The sequence below is a fragment of the Oncorhynchus kisutch genome, linkage group LG8, assembly GCF_002021735.2.
Source record: "Oncorhynchus kisutch isolate 150728-3 linkage group LG8, Okis_V2, whole genome shotgun sequence".
Lineage (NCBI taxonomy): Eukaryota > Metazoa > Chordata > Actinopteri > Salmoniformes > Salmonidae > Oncorhynchus > Oncorhynchus kisutch.
Window position 1 is genome coordinate 68089956 of NC_034181.2, and position 27572 is coordinate 68117527.

Genomic DNA, 27572 nt, shown 5'->3' on the forward strand with positions numbered 1-27572 from the left:
TGAGTCCTGTGGTGCAAGGTATTGGGCAACAGCTTTCTTCCAGGGCCCATATCCCCAAAGCGTCTCACAGTATGGATAATGATCTAGGACCTCCCCCTTGTCAATGTAAACTTAAAATCAGTACTCTTTGTGAATATGGGCCCTGGCTTGTCAGCAATGTCCCTTCACCTGAAATACAACAAAGAAGTCACCTTTTCCTAGAGAGATTTACACTGTTATCAAAACGTCACGCCAGGGTAAACCTACACGAAATTCCCTATGGGAAAGTGAATGGAGGAAAACTATTAGAACAATTTCCCCGTTTGCCCACTAGGTTTTATGGGTATTATGACTCATACTGTGGTCATTAACAATTCCTTTAATTTATATTTATGGTGCATTCTTATGCATGTACATTTCATACTAATACATTCCATTGTGCTGTAGGCAGGTGTTCTAAGGCATTTTCAGAAAGTATAATTTTGGATCATGAGTGTCACTTAGGCAAGTGCTGTATGCCAACCGCTGCTCAAGCTAATGATGCGTTCCAACTTAGTCACCTGCTTACCTCAATTATTGTTCCCGTTTATCCACCCAGTTAATGAGATGTTATGTTCTTGAACTGTGCTGTACCAAGCCTTCCGTCCCGAAGAGGACGCAGTCACTCACCTCCCCAGTCAGTCCCGCTGTGGTAGGACAGCGCTAGCTTCCTGCTTTTATGTTTCTGATGCGAGTATGGTCGCGGAGCCAGACCAGTGATATCAGTACTAACTCACTGTAACAGTTTCTGTCCGCACAATTAATGCCTCCTCGATAAGAATCGTCATAGCCTTACATATGCTATAAATCCTTGAAATTTAGGAGTGGACTGCTTGCAATAACCTGAGGTGAGAATATTTTTTCGGACAACGTAAACTCATAGTACACTACACTTCAGTATACTATTATTTAACTCTTAATGATAGCCTACATGGGCTATTGATAATGATACAATTTGTATCGGATTCAACAGCAAGCTACACATGCACATATCACCTATGTAGTTAGATAAAGGATTTTGTGTAATCGAATTTCGACCAAGGTAAATTCATCATCAGGGCGCGTTTACATGTTCAGTTGTAGGTTTCGTCAACATATTACTCATCCCTGCTGTATGTACGCAGAACAAATGTATAGATTCAACGTGCAATAATTTCAAAGATTTTACTGAGTAACAGTTAATATAAGGAAATCAGACAATTGAAATAAATAAATTAGGCCCTAATCTATGGATTTCACATGACTGGGAGTACAGATATGCATCTCTTGGTCACATATACCATAAAAAAAAGAAGTGGCATGGATCAGTAAACCAGACAGTATCTGGTGGGACCATAATTTGCCTCATGCAGTGGGATACATCTCCTTCAAATAGATTTGATCAGGCGGTTGATTGTGGCCTGTGGAATGTTGTCCCACTCCTCTTCAATAGCTTTGCAAAGTTGCTGGATATTGGCTTGAACTGGAACATGCTGTCATACACGTTTCTCCAGAGCATCCCAAATGTGCTCTATTCGGTAACATGTCTGGTGAGTATGCAGGCCACAGAAGAACTGGGACATTTTCAGCTTCCAGTAATTGTGTACAGATCCTTGCGACATGGTGACATACATTATCATGCTGAAACATGAGGTGATGGCAGCGGATGAATCACATGGCAATGGGCCTTAGGATCTCGTCACCATATCTCTGTGCATTCAAATTTTCCATCAATAAAATGCATTTGTGTTTGTTGTTCATAGCTAATGCCTGCCCATACCATAACCCCACTGCCACCTTGGGGCACTCTGACACTTTGACATCAGCAAACCTGCATTCCTGCAGTCAGCATGCGAATTGCACGCTCCCTCAATTCAAGAGATCTGTGGCATTGGGTTGTGTGACAAAACAGTACATTTTAGAGTGGCCTTTTTTGTCCTTGGCCATCAGGTGGATGGATTATCTTGGTAAAGGAGAGTGGTTATGGATGATGCCAGAGTTCCACAGTAGGCTGCATTATGTTAAGCCTCAAGTCCAACTTATTTGAATGTTTTTCTCTGTAATAGTATAATTAACTCACTTAGTAAAATTATACACTTTTTTTTTTAGTTTAGAGCCATGTCACTCTTCTCAGCACTTCTGTATTTCAAGAGGAAGTGCTGCCTAACTGTTTTCTCCCTTTGAAATAAAACACCCAGAAGTGAAACCCTCCACATGCCACATTTGCTTAGTTACACAAATACAACTTGTTTAAATAACCAGTTGTGTAGTCTTGGAATTCTTATTTAAACACCTTGGCCTCACTAAGTTGAACTAATTCAAATGACTCTACAGTCTGGTAAAGAAAGTACACCCAAAGTCCAGAGTCTAGACTGAGAGGATAAATCCCATGCATTCTCATTCAGTTTTTCTTTTCATCTTCCTGCACCTTATTAGCCAGGTCACGTGTGTGGTTCATTCACTCAAATCCACTCCAGTGTCTACTGTCTACAGTTTGACTGGGTTCCCACTCCTCTGGGTGCATATCTGATGGGGTTTGGGGAGGACCTGTGGTGTCCCCAGGCCCACGCGGCCCTGATGCGGCTGCAGGACTCGGAGCTGCGTCTGATGGAGGTGATGAAGAAGTGGATGAGCCAGCGGTCCAAGAGCGACCGGGAGTTCTCTGTTCAGCTGCACCAGATGGCTGCCATGGTTGAGAAACTGGAGGGGCCCCAGCCTGGGGGAGGACTGGACTACATCAGCCAGCTCAACCAGGTTCTTTACGGGTCCTTCCATTTGATTGACATCTTTTGTTTTGAATGAAACTTTTTATACATATTTGCCCATCATAGAAGTGGTCAGAAAGTAACTTTTTGGACCTGAATGCCAAAATATTTAGAAGATAGAAGTGCTCAGTGTTGACCCATTTTGCATACCTCACCCCAACATGAGACATCCATGTCTTCATCACTGGAAAATATAAACGGTTGGGTTTGATAGTGACAGTTGTTTTAAATTATACTGTCAATCTTCCATAGGAAACCTATTGAATATAGATAAAAGAATAGCCATTCCTATTTAAGTTGACATTCCACAGTGGGTGGATCAGTGGCCATCTTTGTTCAATGATGTACCATCTAAATGGCAGTGGTCTGGGATATGTCCATTTTATGAATTCTATTTCTTTAATTGAAATGACATCCACCCTGTATTCAAAAGTATACTGCGTCTCAACCGATGGCGGGCACAATATAAACATCTCAGATTCTGTCAAATAGGCTCTAAGCTACAACATAAGCCAAAACAAAAAACAGCGTAATTTACTTGTTTGTAGGTAATTGATGTTAAAGGGTTTGACAACCCTGTTTAAATTTTTTTAGCATGTCAAACTCAACCGTTTATCTTTTCCAGTGATTAAGGCATGTATAGTATGCCTCATGGTAGGGTGGGGTAGGCAAAATGGGTCGACTTTGAACACATCTCCTAAATATTTTGGCATTCCGGTCCAAAAAGTCAATTTTCTGACCACTTTCTGACCATGGGCAAATATGAATGGGAACTTTCATTCAGTGATTGAAATCAAATGGAATGACCCCTACACTATATCAGTGGGTTTTAGCAAGCTCATTGGTTTAGACATTAGACCACATCCACCCCCAGCTGCAAAGTGGACTTGACATTTCAACAGTATTGATGATTGAGCATTACGTTTGATCAGTAGATGGCGATACGCAGAGTATTCTCTTTATTAATTCGGTCTCTTTCTCTCTCTCTCTCTCTTCCTCTTTCAGTCGTGGGGTGTGCTGGTGGCTCAGACTGAGAGTTTGAGTCGTGTGATGCGGCGGCAGTCTGAGGACCTGCAAGTTGGGCCTCTCAGCAAACTGACCCTGCTGATCAGAGACAAGCAGCAGCTCAGGAAGACCTACGCAGAGCAGTGGAGCCAGCTCAGCCAGGAGCTCAGCAGGGTCAGACACACACACACAACTACACAGATACACACACACACAAACAGATGAACATATCACTCTGTAAAACTCAATTTGCCCTGATAAATATTACCAGGCACTTTGTAGTCCTCCACCAAACACCTTGTCAGTTTGCTTTCAAACTGGGAAGTAGCTTCTACTTTCACATGCTGGCTTTCAGCTATATGCTTGTGCTGGAGAAATATGCAGTAGCCTACAGTGTTGAAAAAATCACACAAATTTACTGAGAGTGGTGCTATTTCTGAGTCTTGTTTGTACATTGCCTTGCAAAAGTATTCATCACCATTGGCGTTTTTCCTATTTTGTTGCATTACAACCTTTAATTTAAATAGATTTTGGAGGGGATTTCAGGTAATGGACATACACAAAATAGTCCAAATTGGTGAAGTGAAAAAAATGACTTGTTTCAAAAAACAAAACAAAAAACTACAACTGAAAAGTGGTGCGTGCATTTGTATTCACCCCCTTTGCTATGAAGTCCCTAAATAAGAGCTGGTGCAACCAATTACCTTCAGAAGTCACATAATTAGTTAGATTGTATACAGGTGAACTTTATTTAAGTGTCACATGATCTCAGTATATATACACTTGTTCTTAAAGGCCTCAGAGTCCGCACCACCACTAAGCAAGGGGCACCACCAAGCAAGCGTCACCATGAAGACCAAGGAGCTCTCCAAACAGGTCAGGGACAAAATTGTGAAGAAGTACAGATCAGGGTTGGGTTATAAAAAATATCTGAAACTTTGAACATCCCACGGAGCACCATTAAATCCATTAATAAAAAATGGAAAGAATATGGCACCATAACAAACCTGCCAAGAGAGGGCCACCCACCAAATCTCACGGACCAGGCAAGGAGGGCATTAATCAGAGATGCAACAAAGAAACCAAAGATAACCCTGAAGGAGCTGCAAAGCTCCACACGGAGATTGTAGTATCTGTCCATAGGACCACTTTAAGCCGTACACTCCACAGAGCGGGGCTTTATGGAAGAGTGGCCAGAAAAAATCCATTGCTTAAAGAAAAAAAAGAAGCAAACATGTTTGGGGTTCACCAAAGGGCATGTGGGAGACTCCACAAACATATGGAAGAAGGTACTCTGGTCAGATGAGACTAAAATTGAGCTTTTTGGCCATCGAGGATAACGCTATGTCTGGCACAAACCCAACACCTCTCATCACCCCGAGAACAATCATCCCCACAGTAAAGTATGGTGGTGGCAGCATCATGCTGTGGGAATGTTTTTCATCCGCAGGGACTGGGAAACTGGTCAGAATTAAAGGAATGATGGATGGTGCTAAATACAGGAATATTCTTGAGGGAAACCTGCTAAAGCAACACTCGAGTGGTTTAAGGGAAATGTAAATGTTTTGGAATGACCTAGTCAAATCCCAGACCTCAATCCAATTGAGAAACTGTAGTATGACTTAAAGATTGCTGTACACCAAGTTATCTGTTTTTTGTGTGTTATTTCTTGTTTGTTTCACAATAAAAACATATTTTGCATCTTCAAATTGGTATGTTGTGTAAATCAAATGATACAAACCCCCCAAAAATCTATTCTAATTCCAGGTTGTAAGGCAACAAAATAGGAAAAATGCCAAAGGGGTGAATACTTTCCCTAGCCACTGTAGCTCATACTGTATTTGGTTTGTTTGTTTGTTATGAGTTCTGATGGTTTCTTTGGTTACCACTCTATTTTAGAGACAGTATACATCTCTATGTAGAGCCTTTTGCCACTGATCTTGTCAAACAGGAAATGTACAAATAACAATGATCAAAGATCCTGTAACACAAAGGGCTATTACTGTAAGACTATTAATATTACGATTATAAAGGCGTATTGTGCCGAAAGACCTTACGTAGGAATACTGTTATCACCTGAAACAAACAGTCAAAACAGACGGTCACCTAATCTCTGAAATATGATGTGCTTAATATGAAGATCATGGCATAGGTTGCAAAGAAAGCTATTTTACACTTTGGGCTTGAAATAGTTAAATGAATCACAAATGTGTGAATTTAATGCATTTCCTTTTCACCAGTGTGGATATGCAGCAGGCGCTCCTCTTTGAGATGCAGAGCTGCACAGTTATTGTAACTTCATTAACAGACAGCACTCAGTTGAAATGAAAGCCAATGGGCTGTAACTGAGTTTGGCTATTGTTGTCTAATTGAGAATTGCTCTTGCATAGCAAATGCATTTTGATGAACAAAAGCCATCAGGGACTTTAATATGACAATAGTTTTTGCCCTTTCCGTGATTTATATCGTTACCATATTACGGCGAGCAAATTATGTGTTAATCTTTAATGAATTCCTGGGTTTATGGGTTGCAGTTCGTACGTTTCCTGGGTCAGGTTTTGCCTTAGTACCTTGTACAGTGCACTACAAACAAGTCACAGGCCTAATGCAGACATCCTCTGCACTTTGGTAGTGCAGGGTATAATTAACCTTTTGTAAACTTTTGTGAAACGTCACAGCACAGTTGAAAAATAAATGGCAACTAGAAATCAACTGGATGGTGTTCAGAGATAGATAGGAGGGCTTGAGTGGAGTTGAAGGATGGTATTAAAACAAACAAGATAACTATTGTAAAATATACTGTGTCCGTAAATCAATCAATCAATCAATCAATCAAATATATGTCACAAAGTGCTATACAGAAACCCAGCCAAAAATCCTAAATGGCAAGCAATGCAGATGTAGAAGCATGGTGGCTAGGAAAAACTCCCTAGAAAGGCAGGTATCTAGGATGAAAGTGGAAATGATGCAGACAATTACATTGATGGAAGCTACAATCTATCTGTAATATTAAAGCTGATCTACCCCCTAAAAATATATATATATAGTTATAATTAACCTTAGGTCAGTGGTCACCAACCGGTCGAACGCAATCGACTGGTCGATCTCAAGGCATTCCTCATCGATCACCAAACATTTCTGTAAATAAAACTACGATAAAGCCTTGTTCCTATTTTTTTTTTGTGCTGTTGGTGGTAGGTGCACTTCATTCAGCAGCCCCAGTCCCGGGAAGGCAAAGTGTTCCCATTTTAAACCATTTCATGTCTGAAGGTAGAACTCCTAGAGAGCAAATCAAGTGCACCGGCGTCTTCACAGACAAGTTGATACCGTGAAATGTAAAAACTTTTAAAACGATGGCTATGAAGACTCAATGAGTACAGCAAAGAGCTGCTGTTTTCATGAGTAAGTTCTTGTTTAAGTTGCTATTCAGCACTGTCAACACTTTGTTCAACACTTTTATAAGCCATAAAATACACTTTCTCCCTAATTCCACTAATGCTACAAACAGCACTGCAGCTGCAATGAATGAGTGTAGCAAATGTTCGATAAGCTTGCATTGTTGTTATTATTAGCGGCTTGTGTCTTTTTTAATATCAAGGAATATTTAACTTTCTCTGGTCATAGGAAGAACAACATGAATTGGTACATGAGGCAGAAATAATGCAGTGTGACTTGAGTTTTGCCATCAGCTAGAAGACTGTTGGCCATCAGATGTAGGCCATCAGTCCAGTAATAAATATATAATAATATTATGTTCACTCAGCTCACCGCCTCACAAGTACTACATAAAATTATATATTACCAGTGTGATCATATACCTACATTTTTAAAATATAATTTCCCAAAATTTCAAGCATAGCCAATATGCAGTGATAATGGGCCATCCAAGCCTACTGCACAAACATTGATACAGAACTGTTTTTAATTGGTTAATGTAGGCTTTTGTTTTTTAAGTCATGTTTAAAAACATTTTTTAACATGTATGCTCAACTTGCGTTTTGACTCAGAAAGTGATCTTGACTCAGAAAAGGTTGGTGACCACTTCCTCAGATGGTGGCTAATGGAAATGTTAAGGGTAAAAAGAAATGGAGTCAAACCAGTTTCTGTTACCAGGGCCTCTCTGATGTTACCGACCACTTCCTGTGTGCTTCTACTTCTGAGTTAAGAGGTGTTGGGATACAGACCTGTAGGGTCTGGGTTCCGGTCTTTCCTGTCTGGTCTTTCTCCTCTCTCTTGTCTGTCTGTGTTGTCTCAGAGGTGGCAAAGCTGGGGTCAAACAGAAGCCTGCATTGTGAAGGCACTCCTGCTTTTAACAAACCACACCCGTATCACTTGTTTGTACAGTATCACCTCCACTCCTTTTTAACTGCCCTCCTTTCCCTCTCTGATGACGGTGCTGTGTGGTTAGATAGTAGAAATGTATTTGAGGACTCTCATTGTCCTCAGAGAGTGGCTGAATATCTCTCTACTCATCCCTTTTGTTCTTCAATTTATGCACCTTGTTTGGATGAGGTAACATTAATATACCCTTTCCATTTGTCAGGTGACCCAGACAGAGCTGGAGAGACTGAAGACCAGCTATAGACAGCTGGTGAGGGATGCAGCACAGGCAAAGAGGAAGTACCAGGAGGCCAGTAAAGGTGGGGAAGCTCACTCTGTCTGGCTCCGTCTCATTTCTCCAAACAGCACAGACACACTCTCACTTTGACTGACTGAAAGGATTACATTCTGGACAACAGATGATCATTACCTCCTGATAGTTCTGTTTAGACAACTGGTGTCCTAATGATTCACCGAATTAACACAGTTGATCATATTAGTAGTGACTATTTGTCATGTGTATTGTTTTTCCATTCTATGCTACATTTGTGTGTGTTCTACTGATATATATATGTATTGTGTCTTATGTTTGTTTAGATAAAGAGCGTGAGCGTGCAAGGGAGCGCTATGTGAAGGCTACTCTGAGGCTCCATGAGCTTCATAATGAGTATGTTCTGTCAGTCAGAGCAGCCCAGGTGTACCATCAGCACCACTACAGCCAGGCCCAACCTGCCCTGCTCATGGCACTACAGAGCCTACAGCAGGAGATGGTACTCGTACTGTAAGTGTGTGTGTGTGTGTGTGTGTGTGTGTGTGAGGGAAAAGCACAACTCTGTCAGTGAATTCCCAGTCAGTGATGATATCATATTGCGTGTGTGTCCACCGTGGTAGGAAAGTACTGTGACTATGGTCATCCTATTGTTACACTGCATGTTTTTTTTATCTCACCTAATATCCTTCCCTTTTGATAAGAATTCAAGCACTCTCATGGGAAGTTTGATATAATAGTTTTTGGCTGTTGTCCAAACCCACATAATGTAATCAGTACTGGCCCTGGAGACCCACAGTGTGTTTCAGCCCAGTACTATACATACAGTGCCTTCGGAAAGTATTCAGACCCCTTGACTTTTTCTACATTTTGTTACGTTACAGCCTTATTCTAAAATCAATTTCCTCAGCAATCTACACACAATACCCCATAATGACAAAGCGAAAACTGTTTTTTATAAATTTTTGCACAATTAAAACAAAAACTGAAATACCTTATTTAGATAAATATTCAGACCCTTTGCTATGAGACTCGAAATTGAGCTCGGGTGCATCCTGTTTCCATTGATCTTCCTTGAGATGTTTCTACAACTTGATTGGAGTCCACCTGTGGTCAATTCAATTGATTGGACATGATTCGGGAAAGGCGCACACACCTGTCTATATAAGGTCCCACAGATGACAGTGCATGTCAGAGAAAAGCCATGAGGTCGAAGGAATTGTCCGTAGAGCTCTGAGATAGGATTGTGTTGGCACAGATCTGGGGAAGGCTACCAAAACATTTATGCAGCATTGAAGGTCCCCAAGAACACAGTTGCCGCCATCATTCTTAATTGGAAGAAGTTCGGAACCGCCAAGATTCTTCCTAAAGCTGGCCGCCTGTCCAAACTGAGGAATCGGGGGTGAAGCGTGGTGGCAGCATCGTGCTGTGGGGATGTTTTTCAGCAGCAGGGACTGGGAAACTAGTCAGGGTTTGAGGAAAAGATGAACGGATCAAAGTACACAGAGATCCTTGATGAAAACGTGCTCTAGAGAGCTCAGGATCTCAAACTGGGGTGAATGTTCACCTTCCAACAGGACAACGACCCTAAGCACACAGCCAAGGCAACTCAGGAGTGGCTTCAGGACAAGTCTCTGAATGTCCTTTAGTGGCCCGGCCTTGAACCCAATCGAACATCTCTGGAGAGGCCTGAAAATAGCAACACTCCCCATCCAGCCTGACAGAGCTTGAGCGGATCTGCTGAAAAGAATCGGAGAAACTCCCCAAATACAGGTGTGCCAAGCTTGTAGCGTCATACCCAAGAAGACTCGAGCCTGTAATCGCTGCCAAAGGTGCTTCAACAAAGTACTGAGGAAAGGGTCTGAATTAGCAAAGAAATTCTAAACAGTTGTTGCTTTGTCATTATGGTGTATTGTGTGTAGATTGCTGTAACCTGACAAAATGTGGAGAAATGTAAGGGGTCTGAATACTTTCCGAAGACACTGACCTATTTAATAACGGATCATCAAGCCTTTGATTAGATGAAGCAGGTGCGTTAGTGCTGAGCTAGAAAAAACTCTGCACACCCAGTGGGTCCCCAGACCAGGGTTGAATAATACTGCCCTGAGCTCTACCCGACCTTTGACTTTTTCCCTGTAACCCAGGAAGGAGATCCTGCAGGAGTACTATGACATGTCCAGTATGCTCCAACAGGAGGTGGTATCTGTCCACGAGGAGATGTCTACTGCTCTGAAGGCCATAGAGCCACACAAAGAGTACGAGAGTTTCATCCATCAGAACAGGTATTCAGCTGCAAGTTGCTCTAGATAAGAGAATCTGCTAAATGACTAAAAGGTAAATATGCTGATCTTAGTGCAGTCAATAGGCTGAAAAGTTTCACCATGTGTGTTCAGGTCTGTAGGGGAGGTTCCGGTGTGTGTGGAGTTTGACTCTGGTCTTCTGGAGAACACAGATCGACTAAAGACTGGAGAGCTGGAACTAAATGAGCTTACAGTGGAGGGGATCCAGCACAGGTTAGTTTATACGCACACACAGACACAGCGCAATTTTCCCCATTTTGTTAAGATACAGCCTTATTCTAAAATGTATTCATTATTTTTTCCCCTCTTCAATCTACATACAATTCCCCACAATGACACAGTGCAAATAGGTTTTTATATATTTTTTTGCACATTTATAAAAACAGAAATACCTTATTTAAATAAGAATTCAGAACCTTTGCTGTGAGACTCGAAATTGAGATCAGGTGCACCCTTTTTCCATTGATCATCCTTGAGATGTTTCTACAACTTGATTGGATTCCACCTGTGGAATCAATTGAATTGATTGGACATTATTTGGAAAGGCACACACCTGTCTATACAGTATAAGATCACACAGTTGACAGTGCATGTCAGAGAAAAACCAAGCCATGAGGTCGAATAAATTGTCCATAGAGCTCCGAGACAGGATTGTGTCGAGGCACATATCTGGGGAAGGCTACCAAAACATTTCTGCAACTTTGAAGGTCCCCAAGAACAGTGGCCTCCATCATTCTTAAATGGAAGAAGTTTGGAACCACCAAGACTCTACCCAGAGCTGGCCACTCAGCCAAGCTGAGCAATCAGGGAATAAGGGTCATGGTCAGGGAGGTGACCAAGAACCCAATGGTCACTCTGACAGAGCTCCGGAGTTCCTCCGTGGAGATTCGAGAACCCTCCAGAAGGAGAATCATCTCTGCAGTGCTCCACCAATCAAGCCTTTATGGTAGAATGGCCAGACGGAAGCCACTCCTCAGTAAAAGGCACATGACAGCCCGCATGGAGTTTGCCAAAAGGCACCTAAAGATTCAGATCATGAGAAACAAGATTCTCTGGCCTGATAATACCAAGATTGAACTCTTTGGCCTGAAGCATGATGGTAGGAGCATCGAGCTGTGGGGATATTTTCCAGCAGCAGGGACTGGGAGACTAGTTATGATTGAGGGAAAGATGAACAGAGCAAGGTACTGAGAGATCCTTGATGGAAACCTGCTCCAGACCAACAGGACAACTACCTTAAGCACACAGCCAAGACAATGCTGCAGTGGCTTTGGGACAAGTCTGAATGTCCTTGAGTGGCCCAGCCAGAGCCCGGACTTGAACCCAATCGAACATCTCTGGAGAGACCAGAAAATAGCTGTGCAGCGATTCTCCCCATCCAGCCTGACAGAGCTTGAGAGGATCTGCAGAGATTAATGGTAGAAACTCCCCAAATACAGGGGTGCCAAGCTTGTAGCGTCATACCAAGGAAGACTCAAGGCTGTCGTCGCTGCCAAAGGGGCTTCAACAGAGTACTGATTAAGGGTATGAATACTTATGTACAGTGGCGCAAAAAAGTATTTAGTTAGCCACCAATTGTGCAAGTTCTCCCACTTAAAAAGATGAGAGAGGCCTGTAATTTTCATCATAGGTACACTTCAACTATAAAAAATCAAGAAAAACACATTGTAGGATTTTTAATGAATTGATTTGCAAATTATGGTGGAAACTAGGGAAAGATTAACATTTGTTAAGCAAATGAAAAAATATTTTAGCTTCTTCAAAGTAGCCACCCTTTGCATTGATTACAGCTTTGCAGATTCTTGGCGTTCTCTCAATCAACTTCACCTGGAATGCTTTTTCAATTGGGTTGAGGTCGGGTGATTGTGGAGGCCAGGTCATCTGATGCAGCACCCTATCATTCTCCTTCTTGGTCAAATAGCCCTTACACAGCCTGGAGATGTGTTAGGTTATTGTCCTGTTGAAAACCAAATGGTAGTCCCACTAAGCACAAACCAGATGGGATGGCGTATCTCTGCAGAAACTGTGGTAGCCATGCTGGTTAAGTGTGCCTTGAATTCAAAATAAATTACGGACTGTGTCACCAGCAAAGCACCATCACACTTCCTCCACCATGCTTTACGGTGGGAGCTACACATGCAGAGATCACCCGTTCATTTACTCTGCATCTCAAATTGGGACTCATCAGACCAAAGGACAGATTTCCACCGGTCTAATGTCCATTGCTCATGTTTCTTGGCCCAGCAAGTCTCTTCTTATTATTGGTGTCCTTTAGTGGTTTCTTTGCAGCAATTCGACCAGCAATTCGTCTTATTCATGCAGTCTCCTCTGAACAGTTGATGTTGAGATGTCTGTTACTTGAACTCTGTGAAGCACTTATTTGGGCTGCAATTTCTGAGGCTGGTAACTCTAATGAACTATTCTCTGTACAGAGGTAACTCTGGGTCTTCCTTTCCTGTGGCGGTCCTCATGACAGCCAGTTTAATCATAGCGCTTGATGGTTTTTGCGACTGCACTTGAAGAAACTTTGAAAGTTCTTGAAATTTTCCAGATTAAAATAATGATGGACTGTCTTTTCTCTTTGCTTATTTGAGCTGTTCTTGCCATAATATACCAAATAGGGCTATCTGTATACCACCCCTACTTTGTCACAACACAACTGATTTGGCTCAAACGCATTAATAAGGAAAGAAATTCCACAAATGAACTTTTATCAAGGCACACCTGTTAATTGAAATGCATTCCAGGTGATTACCTCGTGAAGCTGGTTGAGAGAATGGCAAGAGTGTGCAAAGCTGTCATCAAGGCAATGGGTGGCTACTTTGAAGAATTTCAAATATAAAATATATTTAGATTTGTTTAACACTTTTTTTTTTTATTACTTCATGATTCCATATGTGGTTTTTTATAGTTTTGATGTCTTCACTATTGTTTATTATTCTACATTGTAAAAATAGTTTTGAAAATACCTGTAATGAGTAGATGTGTCCAAACGTTTGACTGGTACTATATATATCACACACACACACACACACACACTCTCAACACCAACAACACATTTCACCCCTTTGTCCCCCTTCTCTCCCCATGTCTCTCCCCCTCTACCAGGTTGACTGTAGTGGAAGAGGAACTGCTGTCTCTAGCTGGTAATGTGGTTTCCCAACAGGCCTCAGTCAACCAACTGGAGTTGGAGCTGGAGGCAGAGGAAGAGGGCATCAAACGGGGTCAGAGGTGAGGTGATATCCACATGTACAGGAAGGTCCAACTTTACATGGGCAAGCATACTTGGTAAGCACTTAGGCAGATGTAGTGTAATTAGATAGTACTTACAGCTGTTATACCTGATAATATGATAATTTATCCTGGGTAAACAGAATATAATTATATTTCTATGGTCTGAACCAGGATAAAGTTGGCTCTGGCTGCACCAAACCACTGTCTTCACCAAGGAAAAAAAGAGTAATGAATTTTGGCATTGATCTGCATCATATCTGTGCAGTGTGTTGGTATTTTTGCAGTGTGTTGATCTCCTCTCAACGGTGGTGTTCATCTGCAGGCAGTCTCCTGTCAGAGTAGTTTAGTCTGCTCTCCTCTCTGCTATGGTTGGCTAAACTGGCTGCTCTCTGGGGGACAGACTCACTATGCCTTATGAATATAACATGGTGATATGAGGAGACTTTTCAAGCTTCTCCTCTCATTTGTCTTGGTTTAGATGCCTGTCCGCTGTTATTAGAAGTTACTAATAAGCTCTTCGTGCATAGATGGAGCAGCTGTGTTGACTGACACTAGCCTAATGTTCACTGGTGCTGAGGGAAACATGCCTCTCCTTAAGGAGTCATGGGTTTGATGAAACACTTTGGAAATCAACAGATACATACAATGCTTCCTGGATTAGTAAATAACTATTTTAAGTGGTGATGTTAGTTGATGTAGCAGTGTAATATTTGAAAGTTAAGTAAGGAAGAATTCTGTCCACAAATATACCCACATATCTATTATATGTCAAATGTTTATGATTAGTGAATGCCATCATGTATTTAATTTGTTAGATTCTCCCTATTAGCTGAAATATATATTTTTACAAAGCCATTTTAGCTATCGCACTAGCTGTTTGGTTCAAACAGATTCACAAATCATGGGAATTTGTCACACTATGAAGACGTCTCCCTACAAGGCTCGTGTTGCATGGCAATCTTCCTGCACTTGCCTGGTCTGGTCTCTTCCCGCAATGGCTAAAGCCAGTGTGAGAAACGTGCTAACAAACATTTGTGCTTTGAACTAAATAAATACTGCACTCTGACCCACAAAACCTATTCACTAGATTCATGATAGTGTTGTTAGACAAAGTAAGGAAAGTGAACTTCAAAACGTGATGTAGTTTTATTGGAATTTGCAGCTGTTGTTGAGTAATACATCTGCTACCTTCTGACATGACTTACGGCATCTTTAACCCTACTTCGACCATATGGAATATCTCAATTAAACTATACTGTTAGTGAGTGCCCTGCGGAAGTGATATGGCTAAGGTGTAGGAGATGGGCCAGTGAACCAGCATTCTTGTGTAAAACCATCGGGCATGTCAGTTATGCTTTAAATATATTGACAGTGAGGCAACAGTCAATGGAATTGTTGCTACGTGTTGTAATGGAAACACATTGTTCCACAGTACCATCACAATGCTTTAATTGATGAGCTGACAGACTGCTCCTCTCTCTGCAGGGTTTACCAGTTCAGTAAGAGGCATGCGCTGGAGGAGAGCCGACAGCAGGTGATGCTGTCCCTGGGAGCTAGAACTAGGCTGGAGGCACAGAGGTTGCTGCTGAAGGGGAAGCTGGAATGGCTGGGATCCAGTGAACCCCCTCCTGCCTTGGAGCTGGAAGAGGACCGTATCTCCCTGTCCTCCATCACCTCTAGTGTAGGTCTCTCTCTCTCTCTCAAACACACGCACACACACCCTCTGCATATCTGATCCCTGCCACTCATCTGAAAGAGTTACCATGCTTCCTGTGGTTGAGATGATCTCTGTCCCTTGTGTCTGTTTCATTGTCTTGTCTCGTATGGGAATCTGACCTGTGATTGCACTCATTGTGTAAGATGTTGTAAAACATGACGTTATTGGCTCTTGTTCGTTTCTAGTCCTCCATTGTGTGTTCAGAGTTCAGGTTCTACTCATTCATTACAGTACCTTGCGTTTTTCCTATTTTGTTGCATTACAACCTGTAATTTAAATAGATTTTTATTTGGATTTCATGTAATGAACATGCAGAAAATAATCCATATCGGTGAAGTGAAATTCAAAAAAATACCTGTTTCAAAAAATTCAAAAAAATAAAAAACAAAGTGGTACGTGCATATGTATTCACCCCCTTTGCTATGAAGCCCCTAAATAAGATCTGGTGCAACCAATTACCTCCAGAAGTCACGTAATTAATTAAATAAAGTCCACCTGTGTGTGTCACCTGATCTGTCACATGATGTCAGTGTATATAAACACCTGTTCTGAAAGGCCCCAGAGTCGGCAACACCACTAAGCAAGGGGCACCAACAAGCAAGCGGGACCATGAAGATCAAGGAGCTCTCCAAACAGGTCAGGGACAGAGTTGTGGAGAAGTACAGATCAGGGTTGGGTTATAAAAAAATATCAGAAACTTTTAACATCCCACGAAACACCATTAAATCCATTAATAAAAAATAATCAAACCTGCCAAGAGAGGGCCGCCCACCAAAACTCATGGACCAGGCAAGGAGGGCATTAATCAGAGAGGCAACAAAGAGACCAAAGATAACCCTGAAGGAGCTACAAAGCTCCACAGTACAGATTGTAGTATCTGTCCATAGGACCACTTTAAGCCGTACACTCCACAGAGCTGGGCTTTACGGAAGAGTGGCCAGTAAAAAGCCATTGCTTAAAGAAAAAAAGAAGCAAACATGTTTGGGGTTCACCAAAGGGCATGTGGGAGACTCCCCAAACATATCGAAGAAGGTACTCTGGTCAGATGAGACTAAAATTGAGCTTTTTGGCCATCAAGGATAACGCTATGTCTGGCACAAACCCAACACCTCTCATCACCCCGAGAATATCATCTCCACAGTGAAGCATGGTGGTGGCAGCATCATGCCGTGGGGATGTTTTTCATCGGCAGGGACTGGGAAACTGGTCAGAATTGCTGCTAAATGCAGGGAAATTCTTGAGGGAAACCTGAGACTGGGACGGAGGTTCACCTTCCAGCAGGACAATGACCCTAAGCATACTGCTAAAGCAACACTTGAGTAGTTTAAGGAAAACATTTAAATGTCTTGGAATGGCCTAGTCAAATCCCAGACCTCAATCCAATTGAGAAACTGTGGTTTGACTTAAAGATTGCTGGAAACCAGCAGGAACCCATCCAACTTGAAGGAGCTGGAGCAGTTTTGCCTTGAAGAATGGGCAAAAATCTCAGTGGCTAGATGTGCCAAGCTTATAGAGACATATACCAAGAGACTTGCAGCTGTAGTTGCTGCAAAAGGTGGCTCTACAAAGTATTGACTTTAGGGGGGTGAATAGTTATGCACCCTCAAGTTTTCTGTTTTTTTGTCTTATTTCTTTTTTGTTTCACAATAATAAAAAAGATGTTGCATCTTCAAAGTGGTAGGCATGTTGTGTAAATCAAATAATACAAACCCCTCAATAATCTATTTTAATTCCAGAGTCATCATGCCAGGTTGTCCTGAGGCATGGTCCTAGGGCTCAGGTCCTCCGAGAGAGAGAAAGAAATAGAGAATTAGAGAGAGCATACTTAAATTCACACAGGACACCGGATAGGACAGGAGAAGTACTCCAGATATAACAAACTGACCCTAGCCCCCCGACACATAAACTACTGCAGCATAAATACTGGAGGCTGAGACAGGAGGGGTCAGGAGACACTGTGGCCCCATCCGATGATACCCCCGGACAGGGCCAAACAGGAAGGATATAACCCCACTTTGCCAAAGCACAGCCCCCACACCACTAGAGGGATATCTTCAACCACCAACTTACCATCCTGAGACAAGGCCGTGTATAGCCCACAAAGATCTCCGCCACGGCACAACCCAAGGGGGGACGCCAACCCAGATTACACTGACAGTCTCACACAAACCCATTCACATACACACACACACACACACACACACACACACACACACACACACACACACACACACACACACACACACACACCGACGCCATACACACATAATTACACAATCATCATATGCTGCTACTCTGTTCTTTATTTTACTCTTATTGTTATCTATTCTGATGCCGAGTCACGGTAGCCTGCCTTTAGGTACCTTGTACCCCTGCTCAGTGACATGGTACTGGTACTCCCTTTTATACAGCTTCATTCTTGTGTTACAATTTGTATTTTTCTTATTTTCTTATTTATAACTGTGCATCGTTGGGAAGAGCTCCTAAGCTTAGTGTTTCATAGTAGTATAATACAAACTGATTTGATTGAGTACAGCACAGTAAAGAAAACTAGAGTATAGGTCAGTACTGTACTTTACAGTATAGGAGAGTTTAGTACACTACAGTAGAGCACCCTAGAGTAGAGTACAGTATACTTTATTGTATAGTACTGTACTTCACTGTACTGAACTCTGCTGTGCTGTACTGAACTCTACTGTGCTAATCTGTGATGTACAAACTTGTGAAACATAGACGTCTATGATTGGTACAGATTCGGTGTGGTCCGGACCAACCAAATTTTATCTTGTTTTGGGACGGTGCTCATTAGAATAATAGCCAGTATGTAGAATAATACACAAACATGCGGAGGATGTAAAATATTTCTACCTTTGTGTACCTATTCAGGATACATCACCATGAAGAGAATGCCATTCATGATTATGCATTTCTGTAAAGTAGAGTTCAGCACCCATGATGCCATTATGTTACCATCACTCTGTTACCGGGTGGTAATCCACTTCACTTACTGTAGTTCAATATCCAAAATAGAGATTTTTTTCAAACTCAAGGTATCATGCTATAGCTGACACCCCAATCTTTCTGCAGACATCTTTGAATCTTAATTTGTAGTAGATTTTTAAGAGTTTTTGGAAAACGTGGTCACATAAAAAAACTGAAGGAGATTTGACAGTCATTCTGTTAACTTCTTATGGCTGCAGGGGCAGTATTGAGTAGCTTGGATGAAAGGTGCACAGAGGTGCCCATATTCAACGGCCTGCTCCTCAGTCATAGTTGCTAATATTTGCATATTATTATTAATATTGGATTGAAAACACTCTGAAGTTTCTAAAATTTTTGAATTTTGTCTGTGAGTATAACAGAACTCATATAGCAGGCAAAAACCTGAGAAATTCCACTTCCTGTTTTTTTTCTTCTGGGGGTGGCAGATTTTCAACCAAGCTCTCATTGAAATTACAGCGAGATATGGATGAGTTTTCACTTCCTACTCCTTCCACTACATGTCAACAGTCAATAGAACTTTGTCTGATGACTCTAATGTGAAGGGAGGTCGAATGAGACAGGAAACGAGTTGACCATGCATTCACTATGCGCGTTCACAGGGGAAGGACCTGCGTTCCACCGGTCATCTGAAGTCCTTCTAATTCTCCGGTTGGAACGTTATTCAAGATATATGTAAACAACATCCTAAAGATTGATTCAGTACATCGTCTGACATGTTTCTACTGACTGTTACGGAACTTTTGGACATTTCGTCACATTATAGTGGACACGCTTTGTGACTTTGGAATTGTTTACCAAACGCGCTAACCAAAGTAGCTAATTGGACATAAATAACGGACATTTTCGAACAAATCAAGCATTTATTGTGGACCTGGGATTCCGAGGACTGCATTCTGATGAAGTTCATCAAAGGTAAGGAAACATTTATCATGTATTTTCTGGTTTCTGTTGACTACAACATGGCGGCTAATTTGGCTTCTGTTCTGAGCACCGTCTCAGATTATTGCATGTGTTGCTTTTTCCGTAAACTTTTTAAAAAATCTGACACAGCTGTTGCATTAAGGAGAGGTATATCTATAATTGCATGTGTATAACTTGTATTATCATCTACATTTATGATGAGTATTTCTGTTGAAACGATGTGGCTTTGAAAAATCACTTGATGTTTTTGGAACTAGTGAATCTAATAAGCCAATGTAAACTCAGATTTTTTGTATAAATATGAACTTTGTCAAACAAAACATGCATGCATTGTGTAACATGAAGTCCTATGAGTGTCATCTGATGAAGAAAATTCAAGGTTAGTGATTCATTTTTATCTTTATTTCTGCTTTTTTGTGAATGCTATATTTAGCTGGAAAATGGCTGTGCTTATTGTGGTTTGGTGGAGACCTAACATAATCGTTTGTAGTGCTTTCGCTGAAAAGCCTATTTGAAATTGGACACTTTGGTGGGATTAACAACAAGATTACCTTAAAAATGATATAAGACACATGTATGTTTTAGGAATTGTAATTATGAGATTTCTGTGGTTTGAATTTGGCGCCCTCTATTTTCACTGGTAGTTGTCATATCGATCCCGGTAGTGGGATTGCAGCCATTTAACAAACTTTACATCTGCACTGTTCTTCCAGTAAATGTGTTTTTGTAAGATTCTGTGGAAATGTTTAGAAGTACTGCTTGTGCATAGAGTTGTATGACTTGTTTAACTTTGCAATCAGTGGTTTTTGTTTGGCATACTTTTAAATAAAAAAATTCCAGCGTCATTCTGCTGCCGTGGAATTGCCCTTATGTAACCTTACAGTTTAACTAGAAGGCATCTGAACTACCGACTGACTCAACCAGTCTGTTCTGTACTGAGGACAACCTATACTCATGTCTCGTTCAGACACAACCATCTCTATTGAAACAGAGGCATGATTGAGGACCTTGGTGCTTTGCATACTTTGCTGTCTGTCATGGTGTTGACTCAAGTGCATTCCTTCACTCATCGTGCTGTTTTATCCAGATCCGCCCTAAAGCAAACAAGTAGTTTCTTCTTTGATATTCTCTACTCTAATCATTTTTGTAATGTTTTGTGATATTGTGATATTCTCTCCTCATCTGTGGATTCATGTTGTGTTTCTGAGTGCTGTTACATGTTGTTATTATGAACACAGGTACTGGTGGTGATGAGCATTCCTAAAAGGGAGGTTGATGATGATGGTTGTGCTCTGTGTTGTTTCAGGAGAGGGACGGCCTCAGAAACGTCAGTGTGGACGGCATCATAGGCCACCTTAGTGGTCTGTTCAAACCCAAATACACGGTCAGTGATGTAACATACAGAGTTCATAAATAGTCAGCTATGGTCCGACATACTACGCAGTTGTGGTCATACCACTGATGCAGCATACACAATCTGTTATGTTCCTACACGGTCAACTATGGTCATACCACTGATGCAGCATACACAATCTGTTATGTTCCTACACGGTCAACTATGGTCATACCACTGATGCAGCATACACAATCTGTTATGTTCCTACACGGTCAACTATGGTCATACCACTGATGCAGCATACACAATCTGTTATGTTCCTACACAGTCAACTATGGTCATACCACTGATGCAGCATACACAATCTGTTATGTTCCTACACGGTCAACTATGGTCATTCATTGTCTGTGAGGCATCATTGTTATCACCCCTGTCACAGATGGACCTGTTCTGTTTTCACCCACCTGCTGCCTTTGATTTATCTGTCTCTGTCTATTCAAACAACTCAAGTCAGACAGTCAGACAGTTCCCTTGTCAAACAGCAATTGGCCGTGTTTTCTCTGTAAGCCAAACTGTTCAGAGTAGGACTCCAGTAGTAAAACGCCTTGTTTCTCATCTGTCTTTCCTCTTTATCTATCTTATCTCTAGATATGTTTGTTTATAATGTTGTAGTATGCCTTATCTTGTCATCTGAACAGTAGTATCTTTTTGAATTGGGGCCATGTTGTCTGTAGTAAAAAAAAAAATCACCAGGTATCCATGTGTGTGGTCTTTAGATATACATTGTATTGTTTTTGAGCAGTGTGTTTTGTATCTCCTGATCAATGTTGTTGGTAGCTGTATCTTCCTTGTATCTAGTCTCCTTAACAGTGTATTGTTACCCTGTCTATGTATTCTTCTGTGATGTAGTGGTAACAAAGTTGGTGGGTAAACTCTGATCGTCGGTTGTGGTGAAAAATGTAATCCTTCCTATTCTTTCAATGCATTTATTCCGCAAAAGGTGTGTAAACTGCTGGGCAGAAAAAAAGGTGTGTAAACTGTGTTGACTTGTTTACCCTCCACTACACCACTGGATGTACTTTAGTCGTGTTTGTTCCCCTGTGCTGAATCTCATCTAGAGATACACGTGTGAGACTCATGCATCTCAAACCGCACTAATCTCCCATTGAAATCAATCTATTGTTTATGAATGAGTCTCACAGTGGGCGCTCCAAGCCCAGGTCCCTCCTTACCTGGCCTCTCATTGACCTTGCTGTGTGAACCCCCTCCAGGTGCCCCCTGCCCTGTCCCCAGTCCCAGAGGTAGAGCGCCCCCTGGAGCAGCAGAACTGGTACCACGGAGTCATCCCCAGGCTTGAAGTCCAGGAGCTGCTGAGGTGTGATGGAGACTTCCTGGTCAGACAGAGTCAGGGCAAACAGGAGTATGTCCTCTCTGTCCACTGGGCTGGCTCTTGCAGGCACTTCCTTATCCAGAGCACAGACGTGAGTGAGTGAGTGAGTGAGTGAGTGAGTGAGTGAGTGAGCGAGCGAGCGAGTGAGCGAGCGTGCGTGCGTGTATTTACAATATGATCATGTCTGTATAGTTATAAAGTGTGTGTGTTTAGAATATGATCATGTCTGTACAGTTTGTATAGTTATAAAGTGTGTGTGTTTACAATATGATCATGTCTATACAGTTTGTATAGTTATAAAGTGTGTGTGTGTGTGTGTGTTTACAATATGATCATGTCTATACAGTTTGTATAGTTATAAAGTGTGTGTGTGTGTGTGTGTTTACAATATGATCATGTCTATACAGTTTGTATAGTTATAAAGTGTGTGTGTGTGTGTGTGTTTACAATATGATCATGTCTATACAGTTTGCATAGTTATAAAGTGTGTGTGTGTGTGTGTGTGTGTGTTTATTTACAATATGATCATGTCTGTACAGTTTGTATGGTTATAAAGTGTGTGTGTTTAGAATATGTACCGCCTGGATGGAGAGGGATTCCACACCGTTCCCATGCTGATGAACCACCTGGTCTCCTCACACCAACATGTCACCAAGAGGTCCGACATTGTCCTGAAGAGACCTGTCCTAAAGGTAACGCACCTGCTGCCCACACACACACACACACACACACACACACACACACACACACACACACACACACACACACACAGGTCAACTGTAATCTGTTGTCTTGTTTTACCTTTGTTGAAAAGTCCATTGTTTTGTTTTGTGTTTAATTCAAGGTTCCGCAATGCTTTATTTGTCTAAGTATTTCTTAAATATTAACTTAACTAAATAAGGATTACATTACACTCCCACATGTTGAGTTATCTTTCTCTAGTAGTTCTGTAATTACATAATGGACTCCTTTATTTTTATTGTACCTTTCATTTATCAGGGAGTTATACTTTTACAGATGAATTACGTACAATTTTATCTCAGTTGGTGTTCTAAATCATTCCACAGTAAAAACCCTCAGCTGCCCTTCTCATTCTGTGCTGTGGGACATGTGGCTGTTGGTTAATGCTTCCAACAGGTTGAGAACAACGATGCGGCCATCAATTAAGTCTGGGGCCGAGAAAAGTGTTGTTATTGGGCCCCATGTCTCCATTACTGTGTGCTGGTGTTGGGTGGACCTGTGGGTTTAACGTTGTCTGTGGGAGGAGGGAGATGTGTGAGTCAGGGGGTGTTCTTGTATGTATATATGTAGGCCTATGTTTTGTGTGTGTGGAATAGCGACATAATAGTGTGTGCAAAACACTGTGTGTGTGCCTGCATGCGTGCAAGCTTCTATTTACACCTCTCCTGAGCATGTTGGGAGCAAATGGGCTTGGAACACCCCTGCTCTGCTCACCACTCTGTGTGTAGCAGCTGTCTCAGCGTTAGGATCCATCAGATTTTAATGAGCTCCCAAGATTCACATACTCATACTTGCTCTCCACCCTCCTGCAGAGTGCTATACATACCACACTCACATGTTCTCTAGAGTCTAGAGCTGCATACAGAAGGAACAGCAGCACCGGTGTCTCTGATTGGTTCCTCTCTATCTCTCTCCCTCCAGGACAAGTGGGTTCTGGAACACGATGATGTCATCCTGGGGCAGAGCATTGGCCGGGTGAGCTCACCACCTGTGGAATGTCTGTTTGGAGTTATGAGAGGCTCTGATTGTCAGGTTGGCATTCTGTTTTTGTTTTGGCCAAGCTCCAGAATGAAGCCTGATGTGTGTCTGTTGTCCAGGGTAACTTTGGAGAGGTGTACAGTGGTCGTCTGCTTTCTGATAACACCCCTGTAGCTGTGAAAGCCTGCAAAGAGAACCTGGCCCCAGAACACAAGAACAGGTTCCTTATGGAGGCCAGGTCAGTCTGTTTCTCTCCCTCTCTCATTCTCATTCTCAGTATCTCTCTCATTCACATTGACCCTGCTGTCTCTCTCTCTCTCTGCTGTGCAGGATCCTGAAGCAGTATGACCATCCTAACATAGTGAAGCTGATTGGTGTCTGCACACAGAAACAACCCATCTATATCATTATGGAGCTGGTACAGGGTGAGCCAATCTATCGAGGGCCTTTACACTCTAACCACAGCTACAGTACATTCTATCATTACAATGGACTAATAAAGTGTGTGTGTTCTGCCAGGGGGAGACTTCCTGTCCTTCCTGCGCTGTGAAGGTCACAACCTGAAGTCAAATATGCTTGTGAAAATGGCAGAGAATGTGGCATCTGGCATGGAGTATTTGGAGAGCAAGAAATGCATCCACCGGTGAGAGGCTAGGGAGATGGATCTAGTCTTCCCAGATATGGAGCTGTATGAAGGCTGACATTGTCACGCCTTGGTCTTAGTGTTTTGTGTTTTCGTTATATATTTGGTCAGGCCAGGGTGTGACAGGGGTTTACGTGTTGTATTTCGTATTGGGGTTTGTTGTATTTGGGATCGCGGCTGATTAGGGGTGTTGTATAGGCTTGGCTGCCTGAGGCGGTTCTCAATCAGCTGTCAGGTGATTCTCGTTGCCTCTGATTGGGAACCGTATTTAGGTAGCCTGAGTTTCGCTTTGTCTTTCGTGGGTGATTGTTCCTGTCTCTGTGTAGTTTCACCAGATAGGCTGTAATTAGGTTTCACGTTCCATTTGTTGTTTTTGTATTTATTAGTTATTTCATGTATCGTCACCATTTCCTTATTAAAGATCATGATTAACCACCACGCTGCATTTCGGTCCGACTTTCTCTCAACAAACGAAGAACGCCGTTACAGACATACAATATGACAAGATTACATTTCCTTTGATTGCACAATTTATTCTAGATGATGAAACAGATTGAGGTTTTTGGGACAGTGAAGTTAACCCAGTGTGTAGGGGTTACTGGAGCCTATAGCGTAGGAATGACCCTAGGAGTGTTAAGCTGCTGTGTCTCTGAGGAGGTAGTAGAGGAGCAGAGGACGTAGGGCTCAGAGCCCTGGCTCCTGGCTCATCAGAGGAGTGCTGGATAATTAACCCAGCAGGAACACATCCAGGCTGGATGCTCCAGCCCCCGTTACCCTCTAACACTCCTCCTAACACTGCATGTCAAACTTCCTCCGCTCACTACTACACCCTGCATCATGGAGCCCACAGATGACAAGAGTGGCTGATTTTCTATCACTTATTTATCAGCTGTCATTTGCTTCCTTCACTCGCTCTGGCTCTCACTTTCTCTGTCTCGCTCTCTCTCTGGCGCTCTCTCTCTCTGACTCTCTCACTGGCTCTCTCACTGGCTCTCTCTCTGGCTCTCTCTCTGGCTCTCTCTCTGTTTCGGTCTCTCTCGCTCTCTCTGTCTCGGTCTCTCTCTCTCTGTCTCTCTCTCTCGGTTTCTCTCTCTCTGTCTCGGTCTCTCTCTGTCTCTCTCTGTCTCTGTGTGCAGGGACCTGGCTGCCCGTAACTGTCTGGTGGGAGAACAGAGCAGGGTGAAGATCAGTGACTTTGGGATGTCTCGCGAGCAGCAGGACGGGGTCTACTCTGCCGCGGGGGGCCTCAAACAGATCCCTGTCAAATGGACGGCCCCCGAAGCCCTCAACTATGGTACCTGGCTCTGCCCCGCGGCCACAACACTCACAACCATCCCTCTCTCCCCTCCTCTCTTTATTCATAAATCTCTATCTGCATATCCCAAGGCTAGAGAACTCACTAAACACGGCAACAACCTGTCAACCCAGACATCATTCCGTACCCTGTGATCAGTGTACTGCTTTTGTATTTCTCTGAAATGTCATCTCTAACAGACACACGCTGAACTGGGGTTGGAGTGCTGGCGAAACATAGAAGAGTTCTGTCAGAAAAAAAGTCAGAACATACCTTTTGGGGCTTAGAGGAAGCTTCGTTTTCAAAACTCTATCACTACTTTTCTCAGGCTGTGATTGTGGAATAGTGTGCTGTAGTACAGTTGAATAGGATCATCATCAAATGTAATAGCTGTTTCAATGCTACCCCCTGCCTGTGTTTCAGGGAGGTACACCACGGAGAGTGACGTGTGGAGTTTTGGAGTTCTCCTATGGGAGATATTCTCCAGGGGAATCACCCCCTACACTAGCATGACCAACCAGCAGACACGGGACGAGGTGGAGAAAGGTACAGCGAGTCATTGAGATTTCTAACACGAGTCAGAATTTGCTTTGTAGGAGTTTCGAGTTTTAATGTCACATGAACAAGTGCAGTGAAATGCCTTTCTTGCAAACTCAAATCTCAACAATACAATGTAATACTGGACAAAAAAAACACGAGAAATATGAGGAACACAATAAGTACGTAAGCATATTATATACAGGGTCCATTCCAATACCATGTTTACAATGTGCAGGGATACTGGAGTGAGGGAGGTAGATATGTATAGGGGTAAGGTGACAAGGCACCAGGATATAAGATAAACAGAGTAGCAGCAGCTTGTATGCGAGTTGGTGTGCGTGTGTATCGAGTCAGTATAAATGTATGTGCATATTATGCGTGAGTGAGCAGTTGGAGTGAGTGTGCAGGACTCTGAGTGTGCATAGACCGTGCAAAAATAAAAAGGTCTATAAGGATACACGGTTAAGTCAGACAGTCCGTGTAGCTAGTTTAGGAGTAGAGATGCAACATTATAGAAGTGTATAGAACAGACATGACTCTGGGTAGAATATGGAGTTAGGTCAGGTCTATACAGGCGTCCAAAACATTACACCCCTCTGGATTAACCCCAGGTGAAGCCAACCTGATGTCCAATCATGCTCTCCTGTCCCGTCTCCTAGGATACCGGATGCTAGCCCCAAACTCCTGTCCTCCAGATGTGTATGCTGTTATGTGTCGCTGCTGGCAGTACGACTCCAGGAACCGGCCGTCCTTCAGCAAACTCAGGACCGAACTCAGTGCTTTATACCAGAAACTGTCCTTACTCAAGTGACTTGTTTGATTCTCTTTTACCTTTTTATATGGAGCAGATGTTGCCTTTATTTCATATTCATTGATTATAGAGAACCAGTTGCTATGTGATTTTGAATTGACCATATTTAAGTAGTGATGATCCAACAGGCTGTGAGACCACAGGTAATATAAGTACACAGGACATGTGTGTATTGAAAACATTGGTACCATATTCTACAAAGTAGCATATTCTATATCTGTTGAATATTGCTATTGTTTACTGTATTACATTACTGTAAATGTACAAATTGAATGTTCCTATTATATCAGCTTTAAAGAGTTGATGGGA

The 27572-nt window shown here is 42.3% G+C and overlaps 1 protein-coding gene across 2 annotated transcripts; it reads left to right on the top strand.

The window, feature by feature from the left end:
- The first annotated feature begins 629 nt into the window (after positions 1-629).
- Positions 630-27572, top strand: LOC109895370 (tyrosine-protein kinase Fes/Fps). Of its 2 annotated transcripts, none has more exons than XM_020489012.2 (19): positions 630-866; positions 2434-2751; positions 3768-3941; positions 8311-8407; positions 8685-8868; positions 10500-10637; positions 10749-10868; positions 13764-13886; positions 15375-15570; positions 20837-20914; positions 22138-22347; positions 22826-22948; positions 23919-23972; positions 24095-24213; positions 24306-24400; positions 24495-24618; positions 25755-25912; positions 26336-26458; positions 27112-27572. In XM_020489012.2, the coding sequence occupies exons 2-19, from the start codon at positions 2527-2529 to the stop codon at positions 27261-27263; spliced, it is 2493 nt and encodes an 830-aa protein (XP_020344601.2). In that variant the 5' UTR covers positions 630-866; positions 2434-2526; the 3' UTR covers positions 27264-27572. The 2 variants fall into 2 exon arrangements, with proteins under 2 accessions (XP_020344601.2, XP_031686877.1); XM_031831017.1 differs by having other exon boundaries at positions 660-866; positions 2491-2751.